Below are 25,812 nucleotides of genomic sequence, written 5' to 3'. Positions count from 1 at the left end.
TGGGGTGACAAGGGACACGGGTCCCCTTTGGCTGCCGCTGCATCCCCATCCCCGCGCTGCTGCCGCTGACGCAGACCCTGGTGGGGTTTCAGAGGTTTATTGGCATTAAGCTTAAATCTGTTCCTAATTGACTGAAATGGAACCAAAATAAGGCTGGTTTGAATCAAAATTGGAGCAGGCACTGGGCAAACCCCAGCAGCCTCAACCCAGCCCACGTGGCTCCCCAGGGACAGACCCCCCTATGCACTCGCACATGGGTCCCTGGGGAGAAAACAGCCCAAATCACTTCCCGGGGTGGGGGGGAGCTGCACCGAGGGCAGGGGACACCCAGGAAGCCCCCACTGCCCCTTTCATCCCAGAGGCTGCTCCGGCTGGCGGGTAAGGAGCAAAGCCTCCGTGCCCCCCCCAGCCAGGCAGGGCTGGGGGGTCCCCTCGCCGCGGGGTGCGGGGGGCCATGGACCCGCAGCACGTGAGGAGGGGCTGCCAGGGCTGGCCCAGCCCGGGCCCCCCCCTTTACCCCATCCCGGGGCCGTGCTTCGCCCCGGCCGCCTTCCTGCTCCCCGCCGGCGGGGCTGGGGGGGCCGCGGGTGGCCCCGGGCGGGCACCAGGCGCCCCGTGTGGTCCTGCCGGCGCTCGGGCCCCCGCGGGCTACAGCTTATCGCCGGGAAGCACCTGCGGAGACAAGCAGAGCCCCGCGTAGCCGCCGGGTCCATGTCACCCCCCGGAGGCCGGGGGGGGGATTCACTCCGTATCCCCTCCCCATGCCCACCCAGGCGGGGGATAGAAGTGTGAAAGGCTCCTTACCTACCTGGTTGCGTGTTTTGTGCGATTTCTGCAGCCACACGCGCCACTGGTCGTAGAGCTTGATGCCGAGGTTGGAGCAGCCGTAGGCGTGTTTCTTCACCCACCCGAAAAACTGCTTCAGCTCTCGCCGCAGCGTCGTGTTCTGCTCCCCTCCTTTGGGGTCGCAGCCCCCGGCTGCTCGCTCTGCAGAGACAAGGGGGTCATTGCCACCGGGCAACCCCCCCATTGCCACCGCACTGTGAGTGATGTTGGGTGAGAGGGAAACCAGCGGGTTTTTGGCTCCCAGCTGAGGAAGCCGAGCTCCAAATTGGCTCTTTTGCAAGAAATCCAGGTGCTGGGTGAGGAGCAGGGAAGGGACCCCCCTGTACGTCCCGTGTGTGCCAGGGATGGGGAGCACAGTGCCGTCAGCATCTCCTCCTGCCCGCCAAGGGATGGCAGCGGCACTCACCGCTGCGCGGGGTGGAGGCGGCGGTGGGGTTGCTCCAGTCGCTCCAGATGCCGGCTTTCTTGGAGCCATAGATGCCGAAGGGATTACAGCGAACCTGGACGAAGTAGACGGTGCCGGGGCGAAGGCCGGCCAAGCGGCACGACGTCTGGTTGCCCACATCATCCACCACCTAGAGAGGGAGGAGATGGCAGCGCGGTCACACATCCCGCGCCGTGCCCCGCCGCTGGCGGGTGATGCCGAACCCACCTTCCACTCCGAGCTGTCCTCCACCCGGTACTGGATCTGGTACTTGGCTTGGAAGAGGAAATCCTTGAGTGCCGGCGGGGAGCTCCAGCGCACGCTGAGCTGGTCCTCCAGGTCGCCCACCCGGCTGACATGCACGTCCGGCGGCGGGTCGGTGGTGACTGCGGGGACGGGGTTAAGGAGCCGCAGATGCGGAGGAAACAGCTTAACTCGATTAGGAGCAATTCTGCTCACACATCGCCCATTTCCTGCTGCCCCCCCCCCCCACATCCCACTGCATGAACCCGCTGCCAGCTCCCACCCCTGAGGTCACCAGCACCGTGGTGGCACCTCAATGTCGCCGTCACTCACCCACATCGAGGATGTCCAACATGACAACATCGGAGACGGCCACCCCCAGCCGGTTGGACGCCTCCACCCAGATCTCGTAGGGCGTGAAGAGGGCCAGGTCCTTGGGGATGTGGCAGGAGTAGGGCCCAGCCGTGTGGTACTCCTGGCACGTGTTGTCTCGGCCGTACCACCTGCGGACAGGCACTGAGTGCCGGTACCGGCACCCCTGGGTGCCGCGGTCCAGCTGAGGATGCTCACCCATCCCCAGAGGGCACGGATGCTCCCAGTGGGGACCATGGCCATTCAAAACCATGGGCATGTATCCTCACCCTCCTCCTTCCCAGCACACTGCTCACGGCAGCCACGAGCCGGGGAAACTCATAGACGCACAAAATCAGCCAGCTTGGAAAACCCTTTAAGATCATCGAGTCCCACCTTTTGCCCAGGACTGCCAAGCCCACCACTAAACATCACACCAGGCACCAGCCCCCAGAGGCATCAGGCTCCCCATTCCCTACCAGCTTTTAAATCCCACGCTGGCACTATAAAGAGTAACAGGAATAGGGCAGGCACCTGAGCTTGTACTTGAGGGTGTAGTTGGTGTGCAAGAAGGTCTCCCCTTCCGTCCCCGGCGCCCACTTGCAGGTGAGGTCCTTCATGTTTTTGGACCAGCAAGTGATGTTGACTGGTTTTTCTGGGGGTACTGGGAGAGAAAAAAGAAATCAATAAGAAACAGGGGGATGAAAAGGTGCAGCAGTGAAATGCAGCTCATGGTCCCCTCCGACCACAGGCTGGGGGCTGCAGATGTGGTTGCTGGAGGGGTTTAGGCTCCTGCCTGCACCCAGCTCTGGAGCCGTTTTCTTTCAGCAGCAGCAGCCGCCCAAAACCCCAATCCAAGCTGTGTTCCCAGTTATGCCTCTGTGTTCCTAGGACGTGGCATTGTCCTTAAAATAGCCCGAGATAAAATCTTACAATTATTGATTTGGACAAGTGTAATTTTGCCGCGGGTTTGCCAAAACAGCCTCTCTGCTGCGTGTGGGGCTGGGGCACTGGGCGCACGCCGCGGGGAGGTTAACACGGAGCAACCACAAGCAGCCATTGCAAGCTCACGGCATGTTTTGGCAAGGCCCAGGGGGTTAATCCCCGCGGGGATCCTTCCCAGGGCTCCAACCAGGAGCCGTAGCTCTTCCCCACTGAATCAGCGCAGCCCGGCCGGCGATGGTGCGGGGACGGGACCCGGCACGTGCGACCGCGCCGACGTACGTCCAACGTAAAGGCAGGAGCCGGCCAAGATGCCGCCGTCTCTGCTGTGACACACCAGGTTGTCCCCCGACTGCTGCTTGGAGCCGTTGAGGCGGGCGAGGGCCACGCTGAGCGTGGTGGGGCCGAGCGCGGCGTAGGAGGCGGCGGGCAGGCGCCGGCCGTTCAGCGTCCAGTACAGGTCCTCGGCTTTCAGGTGAAAGTCCGGGCTGACCGTGCACGTGGCGACCAGCGAGGAGCCGATCAGCAGCGTGGGGTCTTGGGGGGAAATCACTGCGGGGTCTGCAGCCGGAGACACAAAGGGGGGGGGCAAGAAACATCAGATATGTAGAATGTTATATATATATCATAGAGTCATGGAATGGGCTGGGTTGGGAAGCTCATCCAGCTCCAAACCCCTGCCCCGGGCAGGGACACCTTCCACTAGAGCAGGTTGCTCCAAGCCCCTGTGTCCAACTTGGCCTTGAGCACTGCTAGGGATGGGGCATATGCATATTACATCTATTTAAATACATGCTGTATCTACTTTATATCTATTTAAATATATTTTATATCTATTTAAATATATGCTCTATGTATTTTTATCCATTTAAATATGTTTTTTAGCTACTTAAATACATTTTGTAGCTACTTAAATACATTTTATACCATTTAAATACATTTTATATCTATTTTAGATCCATTTAAATACATTTTATATCAATTTTATATCAATTTAAATACTTTTATATACATCCTATATATTTGAATACATTTTATATCTATTTAAATACATTTTGCATCATTTTATATCCATTTAAATATATTTTATATCTATTTAAATGTATTTATATCAATTTAAATGTATTTTATATCCATTTGCATATATTTTATATATATTTAAATATAATTTTATCTCAATTTCCATATATTTTATATAAATTTAAATATATTGTCTATCAATTTTATCTCTATTTAAACACATTTTGTATCTGTTTAAATACTTCTTTTCTATGCACTCAGCTATGTATTTATCCCGTCACAGCCCCTTGCAGCAGGGGCCGGAGCTCAGCTGCGCTCTCGGCACAAGCTCGAGGACTCCTCAGCAGTTCCAGGGGGGTTCAGGCCAGGAAGCGCCTTTGGGAATGAGGAGCACGAGGCTGGGGGGCCTTGGCCACGCTGGGGTTCCCGGCGCTGCAGCTGCTTCACGACAGAAGGATTTCCAGAGCAACTATGGGAAGGTTTTGGGGTGTTTTTCCTACCCCTTTTCCAACGGCGCTGACCGGCAGCTCCCCACGGAGCCCAGCACCGAGCCCAGCACCAACCACCCGCCCAGCCCCAGCCGCGTGCCAGCGGGCTCTGCCAAACCCATCGCTCGCACCTCAGTGCATCCCTGTGCCCCAACGGGTGCCCCCAAGGGTGGTCCATGCTGGGGACACCCCCTGTGATGGCAAGGCCCCCTTGCCCCCCCTTCTTCCCCCGCTGCTTTATTTTAAGACCCCTTTGCCACCAGGCTTCAAAGAACAGGCTCCCCCAAGCCCGCTCCGGGATCTCCCGCGTCCATCAGCTTTATCGGCTCCATCCGCACGCGCCAGGCTAATATCCCAAATTACCTCCCGGAAAGTGCCGTGACCTCCTCTCCCCTCCGACCTCCGGGGCCCCGATCGGCTTTCAACGCCCGCCCGGCTCCCACCTCGGCACAATTAATGCTCCAAAAGCCTCATTTCCCTGGAGATCGACCCGCAGTTCCTGCCAGCGCCCCGGGGATGCTGCTGAGGTGGGCGTAAAAGCATCTGGGACACGCTGGTGATGGGAACCCCAGGGTTACATCCGCGGGTGATGGCATGAATCCACGGTGATGGCACGGATCCATCCCACCCACCCCCAAAGCAAACCCTTCCCAGGGGGATTCAGCCCCTGGGTCATCCCCTCTTCCAACAAGGCCTCCAAAACACGCATCCCCAGCTCTGCCAGAGCCCACCCAGCACCAGCTCCTCCATTAGCCGAGGGCGCCGAGCCGGGGCTGCTCCAGCTCTGCTGATAACACGCCCGGCGCTCGGGCCCTAATTCTCCTAAATCTTAATCTAAACAGCCCCAGAAACACACACGAGCGCCGTAAACCAGACACGTTTCCCGTCCTCCGAGCAGGACCCTCCGGAGAAGCCAATTTTATCCCAATTTCTGTATTTTTTCCCTTTATTTTCTTTTTCTCCTCCAAGCAGGAGCCTCCAGAGGAGCCAATTTTAGGCTTTTTTTTTTTTTTTTTACCTTTTATTTCCCCCCCTGCATTTTTTTTTTTCCAGCCACAGCCTGAACATGTGTTTTAAAAGGGAAAAGTGTGAAGTTTTCCGAGCGGAGAGGAAAGGGCCGGAGAGACACAGGCTGGCTGTGGAATGTGCGAGTCGCAGGGAAAATACCTGCTCGGGGGTTTTATGGCTTTCCTATTGCACAAAAAAAATGCTGATCAGGTGCTAAGTAATGCTATAAAGTAAAACCACATTTCCAAGGTGTCGAAAACGTTTATGCTTTTTCTTCCGAAGGGCCGGATTTCATTTGAGTTTGATATCAGGGTTTTAAGGAGTTCGGAAAGAAAAGGCAAAAGCCTTCCGATAAGTGTCAGAGCTCAGGCAGTTAAAAAGAGCTTTATGGAGACGTGCAGGGGGTTAAAGGAAAAATAGCAATAATTGCCCTGAAGAACAAAAGGAAACGCGGGCAGCCCTGAATCCCGCGCGAAAAGTCAATTGAAACGAGTATATATATCTATTTAGAGCTCTTTGAAAGCTCAAGCGAGGAGGCTTGTGGGGCAGACATGGCGCTTGAAAACACTTTATCCCTCTATCCCACTCTTTTTTCCCTTTCTCTTCTCCAAGTGGCATTTGTGGTGCCCATCCCGCAGCTTGAGAAGGGATTTATAAAAAGCCCCAGCATTCCAGCAGGCGCGACCGAGCTGAACCGAGGGGAAACATTCGCTCTCTAAAAGGAGATTTGGCTTCGCCTTTCCCCAGCGCCACACGTCGAGGGGCCGCAGGGTGAGGGCTCGTCCCGGTCGGCAGCACTGGACCCCGATGGGGGGGAAAACGAGGGTCCCGGGTGGGTGAAACCAGCTGCGAGCGGCATCCCCAGACCAGGGCGAGGTGAGAAGAGTGGGGTGACCCCCAACGGGGGTCCGGCCACAGCCCCACATTGTCCTGGGTGGGATTAACCCCTCTGGCCACCAGGAAGGCACCGGGATGGGCGCTGCTCCACGCCAAAACCCGCCCGGATTTGGAAGCTGCCGATAATGGATCCTAAAGGGATTTTGGGAGCATTTTTCCTCCCCTCTCCCACACTTCTGCAATTCCTGCCCCAATTAATGCTCTTTGAGGCTTCCCCATTAACGCCATGTATGGGTCAGGGGCTGCGGGACTGGTGTCGGTGCCACGGGAGCTGCCGAGTGGTGGCTTTTCTTGGCGGGACCCGTTTGTGCGCCGGAGCGAACATCCATCGCCTTGAGAAATTCCCATCATAGGGAGGAAGCCAAACTTCCTGCTGCGGGGAATGGGATCTCGCCTTGCTCGGGCCGGAGGGGAAGCAAACGAGGCGACGGGTGGGACGGTGGCTAATTGGGGTTTAGGGCTCTGCAGGGACAGGGGGGGCCCTACCGTGTCGTTGTGCCCCCCAACCATGGCAAGGGGGGGACCCCCGATCCCCGCGGGGCTGAGGCTGCCCACAGCTCAGCCCACAGGTGGCACCTCCTGGACCTGCCACTGCTGTGTGGGACCCCCAATGGGCACCATTGAGGAGCCCCCAAGGGAGGTATTTTGGGGGGGGTTGTAGGGGGATTCATTGTTCTCCATGGGGGAGGGAGCTCCCTATTGTTCTGGGAGGGGAAAAGGGGATTCATTGTTCTCTGGGCCGGGGGGGGCACGGCTCTCCAGAGGGAAAAGGGGGTCCCCGTTGTTCTCAGCAGGAGGGGGGTCTCAGAGGCTCTGGGGAGGAGAAAGGGGGATCGCGGCTCCCGAGGGTGTGAGGAGGGGGCTCGCTATTGTTCTCCGGACAGAGGAGGACGGGGGTTTCCATTGTCCTGGGTGGGGAATGGAGCCGCATTGTTCTCCGGGAGGGGGGGGCTGCACGGCGAGGGGGGGGGGACAAGGAGGGACAGACCCTTCCCGGGGATAGGGTCCCTCTTATCCATGGGGAAAGGGGCCCTGGCTGCTCCAGGGGGTCAGGGGGGTCCCCGCTGCTGCCAGGGACGGGGGGGAGCAAGAAAAAGTTCCTCTATTGTTCTCTGCGGGGAGGGGGGGGTCCCAGCTGGGCTGCGGGGCCGGGCAGGGCGGGGGGTCCCGGCTGCCTACAGGGGCGTCCTGGGGGGTCGCGGCTGCAGTCCGGGGGGGTCCTCGTTACCCGCCACGGGAGGCGACGCACAGCCCCGAGGTGAGCCCGGCGATGCCCCCCCCGCCGCTCCCGGGGCCGCTCCGCATCCCGGTGTCTGGAGGGGGGCACAGCGCACGGGCCGGCTCCTCGGTAACCGGGGGAGCCCCGGGGGGGATCCGCGCAGCGCCCGCCCCGGCCCCGACGGGACCCCCGGGACTCGCCCGCCCCGCGCCCACCTTGCGGGAGCCGCCCGGTGCTCCCGGTACTCACAGGCGAGCGGGTCGGCGCGGAGGAGGCGCGGGCAGAGCAGGAGCAGGACGGGGAGCAGCGATAACGGCGGCATGGCCGGCTCCGGTGCCCGTCGGTGCCCGGGGCGGCGGAGCGCACCGGCGCGTCCGGGGAAGTCCCGAGCAAGTCTGAGCAACCCCCGGTTACCCAAGCCCCAACTGCCGCCCTGGCCCCGCCCCGCCCGGCCCGGGCCCGCCCCCGGGGGGGCAGAAAGGCACCGGCCCCGGGTCTCCACCGCCCCGCTCCGGTACCGGCCCCGGTGCCCACCCCCGGCCCGCGGCGCCCGCCCGGCGCTCCCCGGGATGCTGCCCCCCGGGGTCCCGTTGCCCCGAGCCCCGCGGTAGGTGAGAAGGAGCCGCCCCGGGGCCGGTGACTCACGCGTGGCCCCCACGGACCCTCCCGTGCCCCCGGGACAGCTCGAGGCACTGGAAAGTACCTTCAGGAGACCAAAGCCCTCTTATTACTTATTTAGGGGTGAAAACGGGAATATCTTCCCGAAAATCCCAAGGTTTTCTACCGAACCATCATCTCTCGCTCCGCCTGCCCTCCCCAAAAACCCACCAAAAAGTGGGAAAAACGCTCCACGTGGCTCCAGCACCAGGTTTGGGGCTGGCTTTGTCCCCAGGGATCTTGGGCAGCGCAGTAGTGGTTGTGCCACCGGCACCACAGCGAAGGTGTCCCCTCGGGCATCACTGCCCATCCCGGTGCCTCCCTCTGTCCCCCCACTAGGGACTCGGTGGCAACAGGAGCTTTGCAGCCCCCCGGGTGAGTGGCAGAGCCCTGGGGCAGCAGGTCTTGGTGGTGGCAAGGCCACTGTCCCCAAGCATGGGCTGTCCTCAGCTCTGTGTCCTTTTGGTCCCCTGAGCCTTGGGGTGCAGGATGGGGGGCCGTGGGGTGCCCTGAGAGCACCCATGCTGGGGGGTTCCTGGGTCATGCTCTCCCCACACACAGAGGGGACATGCAGGGACATGGTGGCCCTGACCCTGAGGTTGGCATAGGGGTGGGAACCCCGAGGCTGTGGGACCGCAGCCATGGCTGAGGTTTGTGGGTGACTTTGGGGGCTCAGAGCTGGGGGGGGGCATCTCCAGTCCATGGGGACATTGTCCAGTGGCTTTCCCTGTCCCTTTGCCCCTTGTCCCAGCTCTGCACCCGCATCCCCTTGGCTGTGAGAACAGGGACATCGCTCCGTGCAGGGGACAAAGAGTGGGGAACACAGGGGGCACCTGGGTGGCTCAGGGTGAGCCAAATGAGTGACACCATGGCTCAGCCCCTGCCCCATTGCGCCAGGGGGTGCTGAGCCCCGCAACCATGTGGGGACATGGGGGTTGTTGGAGTCGCTGCGGGGCTCTGGTGTGCTGGGACGGCAGGGATTAGGAAGCAGAGCACAAGGAGCGGCGGGGGGGGCGGGAGGGGTGAGGCAGAACAATGCCTTTTCCCATCGTCCTGTTTTTTGGAAGCTTCTGAACTGTTTCTGTTGAAATTTCCCAAAAACGTCAGGCTCCGGAGCCACCCAGCCTGAGAGACTGCAGCGGCCGCAGCCCAGCGGGTGAATCACGGCAGCCCCGGGGGCCGAGGCCGCCCGCGGTCCCGACCCACCGCCCGCGGCCCCCCGGGAAGCCACCCCGGGCCGGGAGCCAGCCCTGGATGCTGCGGGGGGATTGTGGAGCCCTGGAGCCCTGGCTGCCCACCTGCACTGCCTTCACCACTGCACCCGTCTGCCTTCTCCTGCCCCCAGCCAAGCCCCTCCGCTGCCACCCGGAGCCAAGGATAAAGTGGGAAGCAGGGATGGGTGGGCTCCCAGGGGGCAAGAAGTGACACCCGCCATGGCGTTGGCACAGAGGACGTGGCCAGCTCCAGCAAAGGAACGTCGGGAGGTGGCTTTAGGCTTTGCTGGAGGGCCAGGGGGGAGATGGGGGGACAGTGGTGGTGGGAGGAGAAGGAAGCATCGGTCCCCACTGGTGTCACCGGGGACATGGCTCGAGGATGTCGCCCTCCCCGGCTCACAACAGCATCCGGACCCGAAGCTGTGGGATGGGACAGGATGGGGGGACACAGCCAGCCCCGCCGTGCCTGAGGCTCCCAGACGCGGGTGTCAGGAGCCGGCCCCACGGCAGCGCCGGGAGAAGCCGGAGATGACAGAGCCGCGCTCCGGCTCTGAGTCAGCGCCTGGGGCAGCGGCAGACGTGGTCAGCGCTGCCCTTTGACAGTGACCTTTAACGGGCTGCTCCTCCTGCCCACCAGCCCGCAGGCACCGGCTGGGGCGGGATTCAGCCCCCACTGACCCTCGGGCCGTGCTGTCAGCGTCAGCGCGGGGGTCCCCTGGGGCTGGCGTGGTCCGGCTGCCCCCCCCCGGCGCGGCTCCGTTCCCAGGGCCTCTTTGCCCTGTTGCAGTGCAGGATCTGGCCGTGGGGCCAAGCTCCCAAACAGCTGTGAGCTCCCCCCAATGCCCAGGTGGGATTTGGCTCTCCCCAGACAGATCCAGGCCCCCGGGGTGGCCCCGGTGACATCCCTAAACTCAGGCTGAGCATCCTCAGTCCAGCTTCCCACCAGCCATCACCTTCCTGCCAGCCCTCCATCATGTGTCACTGCGGCTGGGCCCAGCACATCTACCCCGAATTAATCTAATTACTTGGTTTCCCAGCCAGAGCTCACTCCATAAAGTCCTTGGACAGAGACAGCATCTGGCTCAAAGGCCAGGGTGTAAAAAAGAAACAGCAAAAAAACCCCAAACCCCAGAAAAAGCAGGAGGAGAGGCGCAGCGGAGCTGCCTCTGACTGCCTGCATCCTTTTAAAGTGACCTGGGGGAAAAATAAAGAGGCTAGAAATGCAAAGAATCCAGCAGTCAGAGTTTTCTTTATATTCCTCTCAGTCACATTTCCACATCCATGGGTAATTTATAACCCACTTAACCCCTTCCCTGCCACCCCCCATAGCACAACCCTGGAGCTGAAGAGCATCCTCGCTGCGGGCGGCCGCACCTTCCCGCCTCTGTTTGCTTTGGGAAGCACAAAAAGGCCCGTGACGGAGTTTGCTGATCTCTAGAGGGGGGAAAAAATGTGGTTGATGTCGAGGGGGTGCTTGAGCACGAGGGATGGGCTCCGCAGGGTTGGGACATGGGGGGACCGTGAGGAGCTTGAGGCTTCACGAAAGGCTCTGGGAAGGAAAATGTAGGTCAGTAGTGATAAACGCGAAAAGGGATCGAGTGTTTCTGGAGAGGGGAGGAGGGAGCGCAGCAAATATTTGCCAATTGGAGTGTTATTGCCTGGGAAAGGGTTCTGCTGTTCAAGGGTGAGTGGATGGAGCGGGGCCGGCGCCGGGCGCGGTGCGGGCAGGTGCGGTGGGAGCGATGCGCAGTGGCGGCGCGGTGCTCTCCGCACTCCATCTGCTGGGATTCGGTCCTGGCCGGGGGTCACGGCTCCGGCTCTGCCCCCACCCCCTCCCGACCGATGGGAACCTCACCTGCGGCCGCGCCGTGCCGTGATTTACGGTGACAGCCTCCAATCTATCCCATTTACTTGGCCATTAGTCACCGGTGCCGGACACGAGGCCGAGGGGCTGGCCGGGCTCCAGGAGGGGAAGGGGGGCGCGGGGGGACCTGGCAGCCCCGCCAGCCCGGCCCGAGCACATTTTCTCCCAGCCCTGGTTTGATTAACAAGATGAATAAGCTGGCGGAGCGCAGCGGGGTGAGGAGAGGCCCCACTCCCTGCTCCCGGGGGGTGGAGGGGGGAACACGGGGCTGTGCTCCCCAAGCCACCCCCGAGGGGATCCGGCCACCCGCACCCCTCTGCCCTTGTCCCAGGGTGTGGAGCCCCCCGTCAACCCTGAGCTGGGACAGGGAGACCCCCCCTTCTCCATGCAGGGGTCCTGCCATGTGTTCCCCATTAGGACTGGAGGTTAGCGAAGCCCCCAGCCCTCCTCCTCCTCCTCCCCCCGGGCCCGCTTTGGGGTGCTGCCATAAATAAGGCTCATGGGCAGGGCAGCGGCAAGCGGGGCCAAGCCTGTGCCTTTTATGTCTCTTAAACCCTGGGAAATCAAAGCTGTAAATCTGGGGTGTCAGGGAGGGCCCGGTGCCCCGGCTGGGGGGGCCCCGCGGGGCGAGGGTGAGGAGGGCAAGCGTGGGATTCACGAAGGCAACTCGGGAAGGCCCCGAGGGCCATGGAGAGTGGCACAGCTGGGGCTAACGCTGGCTGGGGACAAGCCTCCTTGTGCCCTCCTGGGGTCCGGTCCCCGGGGGGAGCTTGTCTCTGTGTGCCACCAGTGCCAATATGACCCTGGTCCCCCCAGAACCCCTGTTCTCCCCAGTCCTTTCCCTCTGTGCTGCTGGTGTCAGTCCCGCTGCTCCCCCCATCTCTCTGCACCCCCAGGCCTGTTGTGCCCCTCTGATCCCTGTGTGTCCCCTGCGGCCCCCGGGGTCCCTCACAGTCCCCCATCCCGCTGCACCTTCTGGTCCCCGTGCATCTCCCCGTCCTCCTGCACCCCCCAGCGCTCGAGCATTCCCTGGTCCACAGGTCCTCCTGCATCCCGGGGTCCCTCCGCATCGCCGGTGCCTGCGCGCCCCCCGGTGCCCGTGCACCCCCATCCTTCCGCCCCTCTCCCAGCACTCCCGCTGTGCGCCGCCCGCCGCCGCCGGTGCCGGTGTCGGTACCGGCGGAGCTGCGGCAGGCTGCGGCTGCTCCCCCCCCGCCCCCGGCTCCCCCCGCCGCCCCCTCCCGGCGCACGGCGCGTCACGGCGGGGCCGGTGGCGGCGGTGGGTGCGCTCCGCTCCGCGCCCGCCATGGCCGCCCGCAGCCCCCGGGCCCTGCTCGCCCTCGGCCTGGCCCTGGCCGCCGCCGCCGCCGCCACCACCGACCCGTTCTCGGCCCAGCTGGGAGACACCGCCGGGTGCCGCGGGCAGTGCGGCCGCAGCCTGCCGCGCCGGGCCGCCGCCGTGAGTCACCGGGGCACGGGGGTACCGGCGGCACCGGGGGTACCGGGAACATCAGGGGGGCTGGGAGCAGCGGGAGGCGCCGGGAGCACGGGGGGTACCGGAAGCATCGGTAGCATCAATAGCATCGGGAGTACCAGGAGCAGCAGGGGCACCGGAGGGGACCGGGGGCACCAGGAGCAGCAGGGGGGTGGGCAGCAGCAGGGACACCGGGAGAGGGGGGGTGGGACGGACCGGGAGCACCGGGGGCCCAAGGGGGGCCCAGGAGCACGAGGGGCACCACCCTGTATCGGCATCACCACCGCCACACAGCCCCACACCGGGCCACCCCCACGGGCAGCACCATAGTGGCACTGGGAGCCCCACGGGAGCCCCGGTTTTCAGCACAGCTTGGGGGGGGGGGACCACAGTGGTTTCACCCACCTCAGCTTTGGGGTGCCCCCCGGGTCTCAGCCGTGCTGGGTCTGGGTGCCCTCAGTGGCTGCCCCGGGTTGGGGGTGTCACCCTGTGGGGACAGCCGGGGCGAGCGGGCGGCAGCGGGGTGGCAGTGGGGTGCCAATGGGGCGGGCACGCTCTGAGCCATGGCAGCGGGGATTGGGATGGAGCCGAGCTCTGGCTGCTGGACATGGAGCATCCCAGAAAGCCCCGGATCGGAGCTGCCACGGCCGTGCCACGCCGGGGGCCATGTGGTGGCAACCGGGACCATCCCCGAGCCCCTGCAATGGCAGGGCTGGATCTAGGCCAGTGCCTTGGCAGGAGCCCACCCGGCCCCCGCTCCCGGGGGCGGGGTTGAGTTGTTTTCCCATCTGAGCTGGAGCTGCCTCTTCTGCCAGCGCCGGCCGTGCCCACGCTCCCCACGGGCACACGGACCCCACAGCAGGGACACCCAAACCTGCACCCCATGGAGGTTCCCAACAACCCAAGTTCATGTACCACCCCAGTGCAGCCCTCCCCCCCCACTCCATGCTGGGGCCCAGCCAGTGCCAAGCACCCCGACAGAGATGGGGGGACCTGCCACATCCTCAATGGGGACAAGACCATGCGCAAACCTCACCATTGGGTGCAAACTGTGGGGCGAAGGCAGCTCTCCCCCCCACACCCTGGGGGTGCCATGACCCCAGGTTTGAGATGCCAGCCCCAGCCGTGGTCCTGTGGGAGGGTGGCACTGCCCTGTGCCCCCAAACTGGGTGTGTGGGGGCCGCGGTGGGGGTCCAGCGCAGCCACGGGGCTGAGCCTGGTGCCAGCTCCACGCTGTCCTCCTCCTCCTCGCTGCAGGATGCTGTTCTCAACGCCTGTTACCGGGGCTGCCGGCTGTTCTCCATCTGTCACTTCGTGGATGCGAGCGCCGAGCTGAACACAACCAGAGCTGAGTGTGAGGCAGGTGAGGAGCCGGTGCCCGTGTGGCCTCCGCGCCCCAGCACCCTCCCGGGGGGTCCCCCACATTCCACCCGCACCACCGCGGCGCTTCCCACCCTCCCGAGCACCCTGCCCCGCACTGTGCCCCAGGGCCGCATCCAGACACTGCTGCAAACCAAGCAGGGTGCACATTTACACCCAGAGTGTGAACTGGGCTGGGCTGGGGAGTGCTGGGGAGCGCTGGGGGTGCTGGGCTCATCCTGACCCCCCTTCCTGCCTCGCAGCCTGCACTGAAGCCTACAGCAACGCGGAGGAGCAGTTTGGCTGCGTGACCGGGTGCCGCAAGCAGCTGCCCGAGGTGGAGAGCAGGAAGGAGAAGGTGAGGGCCGGCAAGATGGGGAGCCCCCATTCACCCCCTTAACCCGCCCAGGCTGTCCCTGGTGCCACCAAACCCTGTCCTTGCATCTGGCTTCTGCCCCAAAGGGTCTGAGGGCAGGAGGTGGCAGGGGCTGGATGTAACAGTCCACATATGCAGCCCATCCGTCATCCATCCATCCATCCATCCATCCATCCATCCATCCATCCAAACATCCGAATTCTCAGGGGGAGAGGTTCTGACCGGTGACTGTGGCAGGTTCCAGTGGTTTTGGTGTTACCCTTCGCAGCAGTTGGCAACACTTTTCCCTCCTACATTTCATCAATTCAGCTTTTGCCCAATTAATGGAATCAGACTCTGGCCCAAGGAGGAGGCTTTGGCTTTGTGCACGTGCAGATGAAGATGAATTTGTGCTGTAGAAAGCTGCAGCTCCTTTGAAAAACCACTTTGCAGCCTGTTTTTAAGACCTTCCCAATATCTAACCCCATTTCCCAGCCCCTCTCCAAGGTTGGGATGAGCACCGAGGGGCCGCCAGCTGATGGAGAGGCCTGGCCACCCCTTCACCCACCCCAAAGCATTTTTCCTCTGGGTTCCCATCCAAGCAGCAAAGCAGATTTAAGCATAATAATTAGATACAGAATCTGACCTATTTATTTCCTGTTTGCTGGTTTGACCGTGCAAGGGGCTGTCGGAAAATGTTCGGAGCCAGTGGCAGGGAGCAGCCAAGCGGATTCCAGCAGGGATGCTTTAAAAATAACAAACCGCCGCGACGGCCAAGAATCCAGGGCACCGAGAGGCTGCCAGGAGAGGAACGCCCGCGGCAGCGCGGCTGCTCCTGCCTATTGTTTAAAGAGCTGGTGCATGTATGGGGCTGGGTGGTGGCTGTGGGGATGGGTGATGGCCGTGGGGACCCCAGCCCCAGGGCTCGTGACCCTCCTGGGGCTGGACCACAGGTCCTGCACATCCCACATCCCCTGGGCTGAGCCCCAGATCTAAGCGGCCGGGCCACATCGTTGGGGTGAGATGTTGTCCCCCGTGGTGGGCGACGAGGGGATGGTGGTGGCACGATGCCCCTGCTCCTTTGCAGAGCCTGGAGCTGACGGTGCCGTCGTTCTCCATGTTCGATTTGGTCTCCACCTTCTGCAACGACATCGTCAGCTCTGCTCAGAGCTTCATCTCCTCCACTTGGACCTTCTACCTGCAGGCAGACGATGGCAAAGTCGTGGTGTTTCAGGTGGGGGTGTCCCGTGTTCCCTCTCTGCTGGCTGTGGGAGGGGTGGGGACCCCCTTGCTCATGGCTTTCTCCCTCTTTCCCTGCCGACCCACCAGTCCCAGCCCGAGTTGGAGTATCCAGTACTTGCGGTGCCGGAGACCCAGCCAGCGCAGCCAGGACCGGGACCTGGTCCCCATAACCCCCAGCCCCACACAGGTTTGGGGGGGGATCTGGGATGCTGGTTGTGGGGCCGGGAGCCTCCAATCCCTTCTGTCTCTCATCCCATTTCTCCAGAGCTAAACAAATTATCCCCTTCCCAGGTCTGGTTAGATTCCCATACCCATGCAGAGGCATGAGCCTGGACGTGGGACCCGTGGGATCCTCTGTGGGCAGAGGGTCCCTGCAGGGAGAGGGGACCACTGACACCCCTGCATCACACCATGTGGGATGGGGAGCAGGGCAGGGTGCCCACAGTGGGTGCCGGGCTCAGCATCACCTCTGCCCCGCCAGGCCCCCGGGTGAAGGGGGAGAAACCCCCTGTGAAGGAGCCAAGGGGCAAAGCCAAGGGGCAGCACCCGGACCCGCCGCCGGAGCACGACTTCCTCGGCTGCATGTCCAAGTAAGTGCAGTGGGGCTGTGCGGGGATGTGCTGTAACAGGTCCTCCTCTTCCCCAATTCCCACCCCATGCCCTGCCATAAACTGGGCTCTTCTCTTTGGCGGGGGGTGGTGGGGTGCTACAGGCGCTCGGGCCTTCCTCGCTGGATCCTGGCTGCCTGCCTCTTCCTCTCCATCATGGTGATGCTGTGGCTGAGCTGTGCCAGTCTGGTGACTGCCCCCGAGCAGCATGTCAAGACACAGGTATATGGGGTGAAGGGTGCTCAGCACAGCTGGGGAGGGGGTCCTATGGGGGTCCCCAACACCCCAGGTCTCCCCATCATGGCTGGGTGAGCCTTGTGGGGCTGAGATGTGGCCATACAGAGTGTGCGGTCCCAGCCATCGCGCTGGGCTCACCGGCATGTCCATGCTGTGCGGTGCTTCTCCAACCAGCCCCACGGTGTTCCCGGGCTGCTCCAGGGCTGCACAATCCCCTCTTCCTCTCTTCCAGCCTCTGAGCATCAACGGGGACAAGGCGTACCTGGAGGACCTGGACGGCCCCAGCGCCTTCCCCCTGCCGCCCGTCATTGCCGTCACCCTCTGCCCCGCGCACGGTGGTGACGACGCGGGGCCGCTGCCCCTCAAAGTCGACTTGGACAAGACCATCCTGTAGCGCTCCCACCCCTTCCCATCACCTCTCTGTCACCATCCCCATGGCATCATTCCCGGTCCTGCTCCGCTGCCCCATGTCCCAGCTCCTGGAGGAGCATCTCTGGCTCTGGCACAGGGAGAACCTGGCTGGGTCCCACTCTCACCCCCAGGGATGGCCACTGGGAGCCAGGCAGTGGCTTTGCCTCCCCCGTAGATGTGCTGTTTGCTGGGATCCTGGTTTCCAGCACTCAGGAGCCAAGAGCGGAGCTGCCAGAGCGGGGAGGCCGGGGGAGCCCGTCCTCGTGGCGGGGAGGTCCGTCTCCTCCTGACCGGAGCCCCCCGGGCCCCGCAGCCCTCCGGGCATGGGTCCAGCGCTGGGCAGGAGGGAGCCGGCTGCGGTGGGGGATGGAGAGTGTCTGCAGCGCTCTGGGCTTTGGCTCGGCACATCCCCGGCCTCCCACCTTGGGCTGAGCCTCCAAGGCGCCGTCTCCAAGCCCTGGGAACTCCCTTCCGCCGGCCGGAGCCGATTGCCTCGGGGAGCCGGAACGTGGCGAATGGATTTGGCGTTGGCAGCCGGCGAGAGGAGCGGATCCCGCTGCCTCCGTGCCCACGCGAGGACCCAGCCGGCCCCTTCCCGGCGCTGCGGAGGGGCCCTGCGATGGCTCCTTCCCCTCTCTGCTCCGTGATGTCTTTGGGGTGGCTGGTCCCAGTGCCTACGGGTTGATGGTGGGACCAAGCAGGGGACGAGGCGGCGTTTCCCTGCCTCGTGCTGCTGCGGCGCAGCCGAGCTTGGGCAGGAGGTGGGAGCTGCTGGGATGCCTCTGCCTGGGCTCAGCATCCCTGCTTGGTGCAGGGATGGAGCTGATGGCAGGACCTAGCAGCAGCCGGCCTCCAGGTCCCCCGGGCTCAAAGCCCTGGAGGCAAGGGCCCATCCCTAGTGTCTCCCAGCCAAGTGTGAGCCAGGGCATCTCCCCATCTCTCCACCATTCTCCATCACTTGACTTTGTGCATCGTTTCACGGCTTGATCTGCACCGGCATGTGGTTCACTGGCCCCTGGCGCCCTGTGCCCGGCGGTGGCGGTCCCTGACATCCCCACATCCACCTAACACATCTGTACAGATTAACTTATTACCCGTGACCCCCGCCCTGGGTTTTTAGGCTCCTTCCATGTGCTGGCTGCTCCCTGGCAGTCTCGGGGGGCTGTGGGGTGGTGGGGCAGGGGGCTCTCATCCCCATTCCACCACTGTTGTGCTGCTCCGTGTCACTTATACCTGTGCAACATATCTGGGTTTGGGGAGCGGGGGTGAGGGGGGTCTCGTGTCTGTTTTGGGGTACACTTTTCTTTGTCACTCAGCTCAGTGTAAAGCTCATGGAGTCTGTGGTGTTGTCCCAGCCATGGCAGCTCTCCCCAGCCCTGGAGGGCAACCACATGGGGCCGTGAGCTTCCCAAGGGCAAACCCGGCCCCAGGCTGGCTGGGCAGTGCGGGCAGAGGGGGAATAAAAGGTTTGTACCAGACCTGGATGAGTTGGTGGCTTCACTGGTGCCCATCACCGGCAGGTTTGAGCCCTTGTGTGGATCTGTTCCCAGCTCACGTCCCACCTTTGCAAGCTGAGCCAGGATGAAGCTTCCAGCAAACTGGAGAGAAGTCCCCTGCTTGGGCTGTTTTGTGTGGACATGGAGTGATGTCCCTCTCTGCTGCAGGGCCGGCAGGTTCCCTGGATCAAGAGAGTCCGCGTCGAGTGTACAAGGGGGTGCTGCGCTCCGTGGGGAGCTGGTGTCAACGCCTGTGGGGTGGGTGGACGCGGTGGGTGCTGGGAAGGTGTGGGGTGAGCAGGGACCTGGCGTGTTCACTCCTCAGCTGTGAGGAGGAGGAGGATGCTGACAGCAGCGGGGACGATGTGCTCAGGCACACATAGAGAGAAGGGCTGGGGGATGAGGGCTTTTCCCACCAACATCACCCACCGGCGACACCCTGGTGCCCGTTTCCAGGAGGAAAAGCACAACCGGGGCCGTGCACACGTGTGACACGTCCGTGTGAGCCTGGCGAGGGCCAGGACACGCTCCCCCGTGCTCCCACCTTTCCCCCGCACGTGGAGTGTGTTTGTCCTGGCGCAGCTCCCGCGTCCACGCCGCATCGGAGCTCTCCCCATGCCAAGCACGACACAAAAGCTCACGCAAGGGCCTCCAGGCTTGTTTTTAGCACTTCAGTAGCTCAGCAGGGTCCCATCCTCGGAGCCAGCAGCAGCACGGGGCCCCCGAGGAGCCGGGGCTGGGGCTGGCCTCGGCTGCTTGTTTAACCCGGGATGCGGAGCCGAGAATGAGGAGGTGCTGCCCGACCCCCGCGGCGCTGCAGATGGATGCTGGGGGGCTTGTTACGACTCATAGCCAAAGAAAGAGCTCCAAAAGGGTTGCGGAGCCTGGTCTGCTGCCTGCCAGCAGCCTCTGCTGCCAGAGCACGGCCCCTGCTGTCCCTACATCGGGATTTAGGCAATGCCTAAATGGAGGGATGCTGAGCTCTGTGCCTGGGATCAGCTCCCTAAACGGAGGGGACAGGGAAGGGGTTTGCAGCTCGCTGCCTGCCCGTGCGGAGGATGCTCGGGTGCGGGAGGCAGCATGTGCCATGGCCACATTCCCGGGATGATGGGACATGGGGCTTGCGCGGGGTCCTCAGCAGGCAGCGGGGTGCCTCGGGGTCCCAGGGGTGCCTCGGGGTGCCAGGGTGGGCAGAGGGGAGCTGGGGGCTGGCAGGACAAGAGGGAAGGGCTGAGAGATGGGAGCCCAGTGCTGAGCAGCCTTTGGGGTAGGGGCAAACTGGTGACACAGGGGCAAGAGTCCCCCGGCCACAACCAAGCCACCAGGTGCTCTCGGATGGCACGTCAGGAGGTGTCTTTGTCCAGCATCTTCCACACATAGCCCAAAGCATCGGTGCTGAGCCCCATCACGGGCTGGGTGAGGGTGCTGGCAGCCCCCAGACACCCTGCGGTGATGGAGCAGTGGTTGGGTGCAAGCAGGAGCAAACAGGGGTGAGACCCCCACACAAGGCTCCCTCTGCATCCCCTGGCCAGGGGCTGGTGGGAAGGCTCAGGATGGGTGCAGACAGCTGGAGACCCCGCTCCGAGCGCGTCCCCTCCTGGGGTGGGATCCATGGACGAGCTCCTCGCCTTGAAGCTGGAGTCAGATTCCTCGCTGCTGGCTCGGGGTGCAGGAACCATGCCCGGGAGCAGGTGAGGAGGGACCCCACTCTAACGAGAAGGAGATGCATGAAATCAGCCGGTTCCACTCCCCGCAGCAGGCAGCCGGGGTTTCCATCCGACGCCTTTTTCCTTCTCGCTCCCCCTTTTTTCACAGGAGAAGCAGGATTCATGGTGTGTGGCCCCATCAGCCGCAGGCGAGCCAGCCCGCAGCAGAATCACACCCTCCAGCCCACGGCAACCACGAGCCCATGGTGGGTCACATCCTTGCAGCGAGCATCCTTGTGCCCAGCCACGGGAACCACAGATGGTTGGGGCTGGCAGCCCCCTGGCTGCTCTCTCTGTGGCTGCTTTGGGCTGTTCTCACCTCCAGAACATGCCCCTTCCTTTCTACCCCCACAGCAAGTCTCCGCTGCTGGGATCTGTCCTGGCTCCACCATCCAGAGGAGCCGGGCCATGTGGCAAATGCATTCCTGCATGGATTTCCCTGCCCTCTTGCCGTCTGCTCCCAACGGTGTCACTCACTCCTATCACTCATCACCTCACCCGCGCTGAGGAGGAGTTCAGGAGCACTCACAGCTCCTTGTCCCACTGCTGGGTGTCCAGAGCCCTGTGCTGTGTCCCAACGGGATGTCTCTGCTTGGGAAAGCATGGTTCATGGATACTGCACAAGGCAGAAAGCCCAGGACTGGGAGAGCAGGATGGGGAAGGGCTCTGAGAAGTCCCTGCCTTGCACGTACACATGTGCCAACCCCCGTTTTCATGATCTGTGGTTGATTCTCCCAATTCAGAGTGCACATGGTGTTGGTTCATTTGGGTCTGCACCCGTTGCTCCCCTTCCCACTCACATCCCAGGGAGATGCTGCTGGACACAAAGCAGCCAGGGGGAGGTTTCTTATTCTTGCTTCATGTTGGAGGAATGAGGGTCTTTCATGAGAAAGCACAATCAGGGCGAAACAGCAGTTCTGGGCCCTGCCAGAGCAAAGCTTTTGAAGATGATGGAGAAAGAGCCAGGGCTCCTCTCTCAGCTGGGGAAGGATGTTTTCGAGCTGCTCCAGCTGCCTCTAGCTGCCCCTGGCCCGGCTCCTGCTTGCACATGGCTGCAATCCGGCGCTGTCCTGACCAACGCAGAGCTGTAAATTCAGCTTTAACTCCAGTGGTCGTAAGTCTCCAATGCAGGGATGGAGTGAGGATGAGGATGCAGGTGAGCATGCAGGTAAGGATGAGGGCAGGGGTTCAAAGTGAGCTCTGGCATTGTTGCTGCCTTGCAGCATCTTTCTCACCCTGCACATGGGAGCTGAGCCCTTGGCCTTATCAATGTTCCTTCAAACCTTCCCAGGCACCATCCTGGAGCCGGCAGCAAGGCTCCCGTGGCCTTCAAAGATGGAAACCTCATGGTGCTGCCAAAACCAGGCAGCCAGGCTGGCAGGGGAGCGCCGAGCTGTGAGCAACAGCCACGTGGGAGAAACACATCCATGGGTGTCCTCTCCCCGTCCTCCTTCCTATGACCTACCCCAAAGAATCGGGGCCGCGGGTGATTCAACAGCAACAAACCCAAACGAAAAACAATCTCCTCGTGCTAATGGGATTGGTTCTGTCCCTACCACGCACATTCCAGCCCGGCTCGAGGGACTGCCCCGGGGGAAGGGGGGGGGGATAATGAAGCCAAATTATTCTGCGTCTCCAAATGTCAGAGTTCAGCGCGGTGCCGCTGGCGGGGCCTGGCGCAGCTGCTGTGCCGTGGCCATGCCGTGTGGAGGCCAAGCACCCTCTCGGCAGCCGGCGCGGACGCCTGCGCGCATCCAGCCCGCCGCCAAGTGACATGCATTTTCCATTCCCTGGGCTTCATTACTTCTTGGAACGCAGACCTCGCTCGCTGGGCCATGAGGGGCTTCGCTTCCCTCCGTGTTTATTTTCGCTGCCGTGTGTTCTTCTGCCAGGTGAGGAGCGCAGCCAAGCTGGTCAGGGGAAGCAGGGATGTGTGGTTGTGGTTTGGCCGGGTGGATGGGAACCGGGCTCCCTCAAGTGCCGTGGTGGCAGCGCAGCACGGCCCCTGCTCACCTTCAGGCGCCGGAGCCATCCCGTTGCTTTCTCGGGGATGACACGTGTGGGTAACGCTGCAGCACGTGCGGAGGGGCTCCGCTGGACCTCGCCGCCGGGAGCGGGAGGAGCGCAGGACTCATGGAGGAAGGTGCTCAGCCGCTCCCGAGCAGCCCTCACGTTGCTCCTCCTGCTCACCCTCAGCGCAGGGTGCAGCAATACCCACGTTACCAGTGCAGGTGTGCGCACACGGGTGTGTTATCTCTCAGCATCACCGCTCCACGGGGTGGGAAATGCTGCCTGGTCAAAGAGCCAAGTTGTCTCCATCCCAGCAGGAAGGGGATGCTGCTCAGGCGGTCTGTTGTGCCAGACGCTTGGCAGTGGCTCTGCAGTAGGAGATTGGGGACCTGCGGGGCTGCTCTGCACCCCAGGATGGGTGGGAGACCTCATCCTCCTTGGGTACCACCGCAGTGCTGGGGTCCCACGTTCCCTGGGGCTGGAGCTGGTGTCTCATGGAGTTATTTGTGGTGGTGGTGACTGGTGGAGATGGTGCTCAAGGGGAGAAAGAGAGGGTCACACATTCACCAGCTTCCCAGAAGAGCTCAGGGAGCTAAACATCTCCAAAGCTGAACACAACCATGGGGAGATGCAGGCAGGGGATCCTGATGGAGCAAAACAAAGGGGAGAAGGAGCAGCTCGCGCGATGCCCCGGCTGTGGCAGCACACGCAGACGCACCCAGCCCGCACGCTCAACCCCTCCCCGGGGACACACGCTGGCCGGGATTACGCGGGGATTAGCAGGGAGCAGCCCAGCAGAAATGAGAGGGAATAACACCAGCCAGAAGCGCGGGCACCGAGCAAGCCCACAGCACCCACAGAACACGTGACGAGCGGGACATGGAGCAGGGTTCCTCACTGATGCTGTGCAGGGAGCGAGAGGCAGGTCGCTCCTCCATAACAATAGCAAATAATGAACAGAGAGGCTTTGTGCTGGGGGAAATCTCGCCAGAATTCGGGAAAAATCCCCTCGTTGGCTGTCCACCTCCTCCACCTCACACAAACTGCGCGGACCCACGGTGCTGTGAGGAATTCCTGTTCCTGAGGATGGATCGCGAAGGTTGGAGGAAAAGGCAGCGCTGCCAGCTCATGATTTTGTCATTAGTCTCACAGTGTTGGACGCAGATTTTAAAGCCCCAGCTGTGGGAGCTGTGGGATATGCGAGAGCTTGGCTTGCACTGAAAGGTACATTGCTAGTCCTCATGGGTTTTTTCTTTTGGGGGGGGGGGAAAGAAGGTGAAAATATGACTCAAATACATCCTGGTGGCTTAAAATGAAGACCAGAAAGAATGTAAATAGTTTGGAGTTTATTATTATTTTGGTTTTTAACCCAGTAGGTTAGATTGTGATTGTAGGGGCAGCCCGTAGCTCTCCACAGTAGGAATACCAGGACTGCCTTGATATGCCGTGTGTGCGGGATGAATGTATAAAAGTTGTGCGAGTTGCTCGGATGCTGTGCTAACACTGGTCGTAAAAATCACCTTAGATATAAGGCAGGCTTCTTGGGGAAGGGGCTAAGAGCACTCAACAAATAATGAACAGAAATAAAACCAAATATCAAATGGCTCATAAAATCAAACAATAATGGTAACTAAAAAGTTCCTGGATTTGCTGCCAGAGATAAAATCCCATCAGCGGTATGAAATAACAAGAAATACCCCCTTTTGGTTCCTTCCCCCCATGACACAAGTCAGCACGCCTGGTCACCAGAGTAGTTATGGAATACATCTTCCTTCCAGCGTCTTATAAATGCATTTTTCATGCTTTGAGAGACCTTCTGGGGTTCAATTTAACTGGGATCTGGGGAACATGTGAAAGGCATTTACAGCATGCAGCACAGCCTGGTTTTTCCTGCAGGGGAAGCAGAGGTGTAACGTTCACAGCTCCCATCGCCGACCCACCTGGGATGGAGAGGTCGGCAGCGAGTGGGCAGCCCGGCCGGGGTAGCTGTCAGCAGGGCTGCTTTATGGCTGTGCACTTATTGGACTGAAATGGATGCACTTAAAATATCTGTATGGACCTAAAAATAATAAAGGGAAAGCATTTATTTTAAACCTCTTTAAGAGCGGGGTGTGCTGCGGGGCTAAAGCAGCCCCAGGAGAAAGCAGAAGGTATCAAATGAAGCAGAGCCGGTGTCTGAGGAAGCAGGATGAGCGCGAGGCGCTGGTAAGGAGGAGCAGGAGCCCCCAAACACCAGCAAAAAGCACAGTGCAACTGGTGAGGTGTTGGGAGGACTGGGGTGGGAGCCACGCTCGCTCCTGCAGCTCCGTCTTGCCGGCAGCAGGATGGGCACGGTGGTGAAACGCCGATGACTTACGGCATCGGTGCTCATCCGCTGCCTCTCCCGCGTGTCCTCGCGCTCTCCCCGCGCCTCGGCTTGCTGACATCTCCTCTTCTGTGCAGGTCAGGTCTAAAATAACAGGGCCCCGAGGTCCTGGCTGGGGTCTCCGTGCGCTGCAGCAATACAAATAGCAAATTAATAAGTCCTTGCTTCCTTTTCTCCCAAAGGTTTTACGAGGCTTAATTAATGAATGTCTGTGAAACGCATTTGGAGCTGGGAATGAAATGTGCTGTGGAAATGCCAAGTATTTTTAATGCTCCAGCAGATTTAGAAGGTTTAAATAAGAAAAATACACAGCTTTGCCTCTGAAACAGATTGCTCTCCTTGAAGCAGAGGGCTCCAGAACATGAAGTTTTCATCAGGCTGACTTGAAAGAGTATTTTCACGGCTTTCCAAGTGCGTTTATTCTCATGGACGAATTCCCCCTCTCCCTCATACAGATGTGGACACCGAGGCATGGGAAATCAAAGACGTTTACCCCCGGTCATTGGCAGAGCTATGAATAATTTCCTGATTTCCACCGGCGGCTGGAATGCCCCCTGGACCATCCGCTCCCTCCAGATGCGTGCCAGCTTTCAGAATTACACGGACCCCGCAACGCTTGGCCTCGTCTGCGCCGGGTGCATTGGGAGTGCCGCTGATGCCGACCATGTGTGTGGATGTGGGGTGGCGAAGGCATCTTTGGCACCGAGACGGTGCAGCCGGAGCCCTGCAATCCCCGACGACAGGACTGCACCCTCTGGAGGGTACTGTTGCTCTTGCACAAAGCACTTATAGCAATAAAACCTGGTCCGTAACGCTGCGGTTGGACGCTTCGTCCCCATGGGGATGGGGAGTGGGGCTGTCCCCGCAGTCCAGGGCTGGTTGCACACACGATGGTCCCTGCGGGAGACATTTAATGAGTCACACGTGAGATCCCAAGGGAACGGGTGGGATACAGCCATCAGCTGTGTTGGGTAACATCACTCGGAAGGCTCTGCCATGAGGAGGCCCATGGTGGCCTGTGGAGAGGGTCATGCAGCAGTAAAAAGCACCCCCAGACCTCCTCAGCCATGGGGCGATGACAGACACCCCCCAAGTCCCTTCAGCCGTGGGGAGGTGACAGCCCTCAGCGACCCCACGGCCATCGGATGGTGACAGACCCCTGGGACCCCTCAGTCATGAGCGGGGTGACGGACCCCCGGGTCCCCTCAGCCATGGGGCGATGACAGACACCCCCAAGTCCCTTCAGCCGTGGGGAGGCGACAGCCCACGGGACCCCTCAGCTGAGGGATGGGGCCAGACCCCCAAGTCCTCTCAGCCATGGAGCAGCGACAGACCCGTCTGGGCCCCCTCGGCCGTGAGGGGGGTGACGGACCCTC

At 61.5% G+C, this 25,812-nt stretch overlaps 2 protein-coding genes across 4 annotated transcripts; one reads left to right on the top strand and one right to left on the bottom strand.

The window, feature by feature from the left end:
- Positions 1-80: 80 nt before the first annotated feature.
- CRLF1 (cytokine receptor like factor 1) lies at positions 81-7,810 on the bottom strand. 2 transcript variants are annotated; one of them, XM_030509484.1, is made up of 8 exons: positions 7,688-7,810; positions 3,089-3,367; positions 2,399-2,528; positions 1,847-2,016; positions 1,499-1,656; positions 1,253-1,421; positions 805-987; positions 81-672 (listed from the first exon to the last, which is right to left on the bottom strand). In XM_030509484.1, exons 1-8 carry the CDS (start codon positions 7,758-7,760, stop codon positions 656-658), a joined length of 1,179 nt encoding a protein of 392 aa, XP_030365344.1. In that variant the 5' UTR covers positions 7,761-7,810; the 3' UTR covers positions 81-655. The 2 variants fall into 2 exon arrangements, with proteins under 2 accessions (XP_030365344.1, XP_030365343.1); XM_030509483.1 differs by having other exon boundaries at positions 809-987.
- A 4,509-nt stretch (positions 7,811-12,319) lies between these two features.
- On the top strand, positions 12,320-18,337 carry TMEM59L (transmembrane protein 59 like). 2 transcript variants are annotated; one of them, XM_030509486.1, is made up of 8 exons: positions 12,320-12,632; positions 13,905-14,010; positions 14,270-14,364; positions 15,449-15,595; positions 15,691-15,790; positions 16,085-16,193; positions 16,316-16,433; positions 16,681-18,337. In XM_030509486.1, exons 1-8 carry the CDS (start codon positions 12,480-12,482, stop codon positions 16,840-16,842), a joined length of 990 nt encoding a protein of 329 aa, XP_030365346.1. In that variant the 5' UTR covers positions 12,320-12,479; the 3' UTR covers positions 16,843-18,337. The 2 variants fall into 2 exon arrangements, with proteins under 2 accessions (XP_030365346.1, XP_030365345.1); XM_030509485.1 differs by having other exon boundaries at positions 12,430-12,632; positions 16,292-16,433.
- The last annotated feature ends 7,475 nt before the right edge of the window (positions 18,338-25,812 follow it).

The sequence above is a fragment of the Strigops habroptila genome, chromosome 20 (assembly GCF_004027225.2).
Source record: "Strigops habroptila isolate Jane chromosome 20, bStrHab1.2.pri, whole genome shotgun sequence".
Taxonomy (NCBI): Eukaryota; Metazoa; Chordata; class Aves; order Psittaciformes; family Psittacidae; genus Strigops; species Strigops habroptila.
Note: the sequence above shows the minus strand (reverse complement) of the source record. Positions and strands in the feature narration are given on the sequence as shown.

Excerpts from the sequence above, each read along its gene's own strand:
- CRLF1 (XM_030509483.1), bottom strand. The coding sequence starts at position 7,760 with ATGCCGCCGTTATCGCTGCTCCCCGTCCTGCTCCTGCTCTGCCCGCGC. Across the intron at positions 2,017-2,398 it reads ACCCTCAAGTACAAGCTCAG|GTGGTACGGCCGAGACAACA; the intron begins GTGCCTGCCCTA and ends GCCTGTCCGCAG. Across the intron at positions 988-1,252 it reads CGCCTCCACCCCGCGCAGCG|AGCGAGCAGCCGGGGGCTGC; the intron begins GTGAGTGCCGCT and ends TTGTCTCTGCAG.
- TMEM59L (XM_030509485.1), top strand. The coding sequence starts at position 12,480 with ATGGCCGCCCGCAGCCCCCGGGCCCTGCTCGCCCTCGGCCTGGCCCTG. Across the intron at positions 12,633-13,904 it reads TGCCGCGCCGGGCCGCCGCC|GATGCTGTTCTCAACGCCTG; the intron begins GTGAGTCACCGG and ends TCCTCGCTGCAG. Across the intron at positions 15,596-15,690 it reads GCAAAGTCGTGGTGTTTCAG|TCCCAGCCCGAGTTGGAGTA; the intron begins GTGGGGGTGTCC and ends CCGACCCACCAG.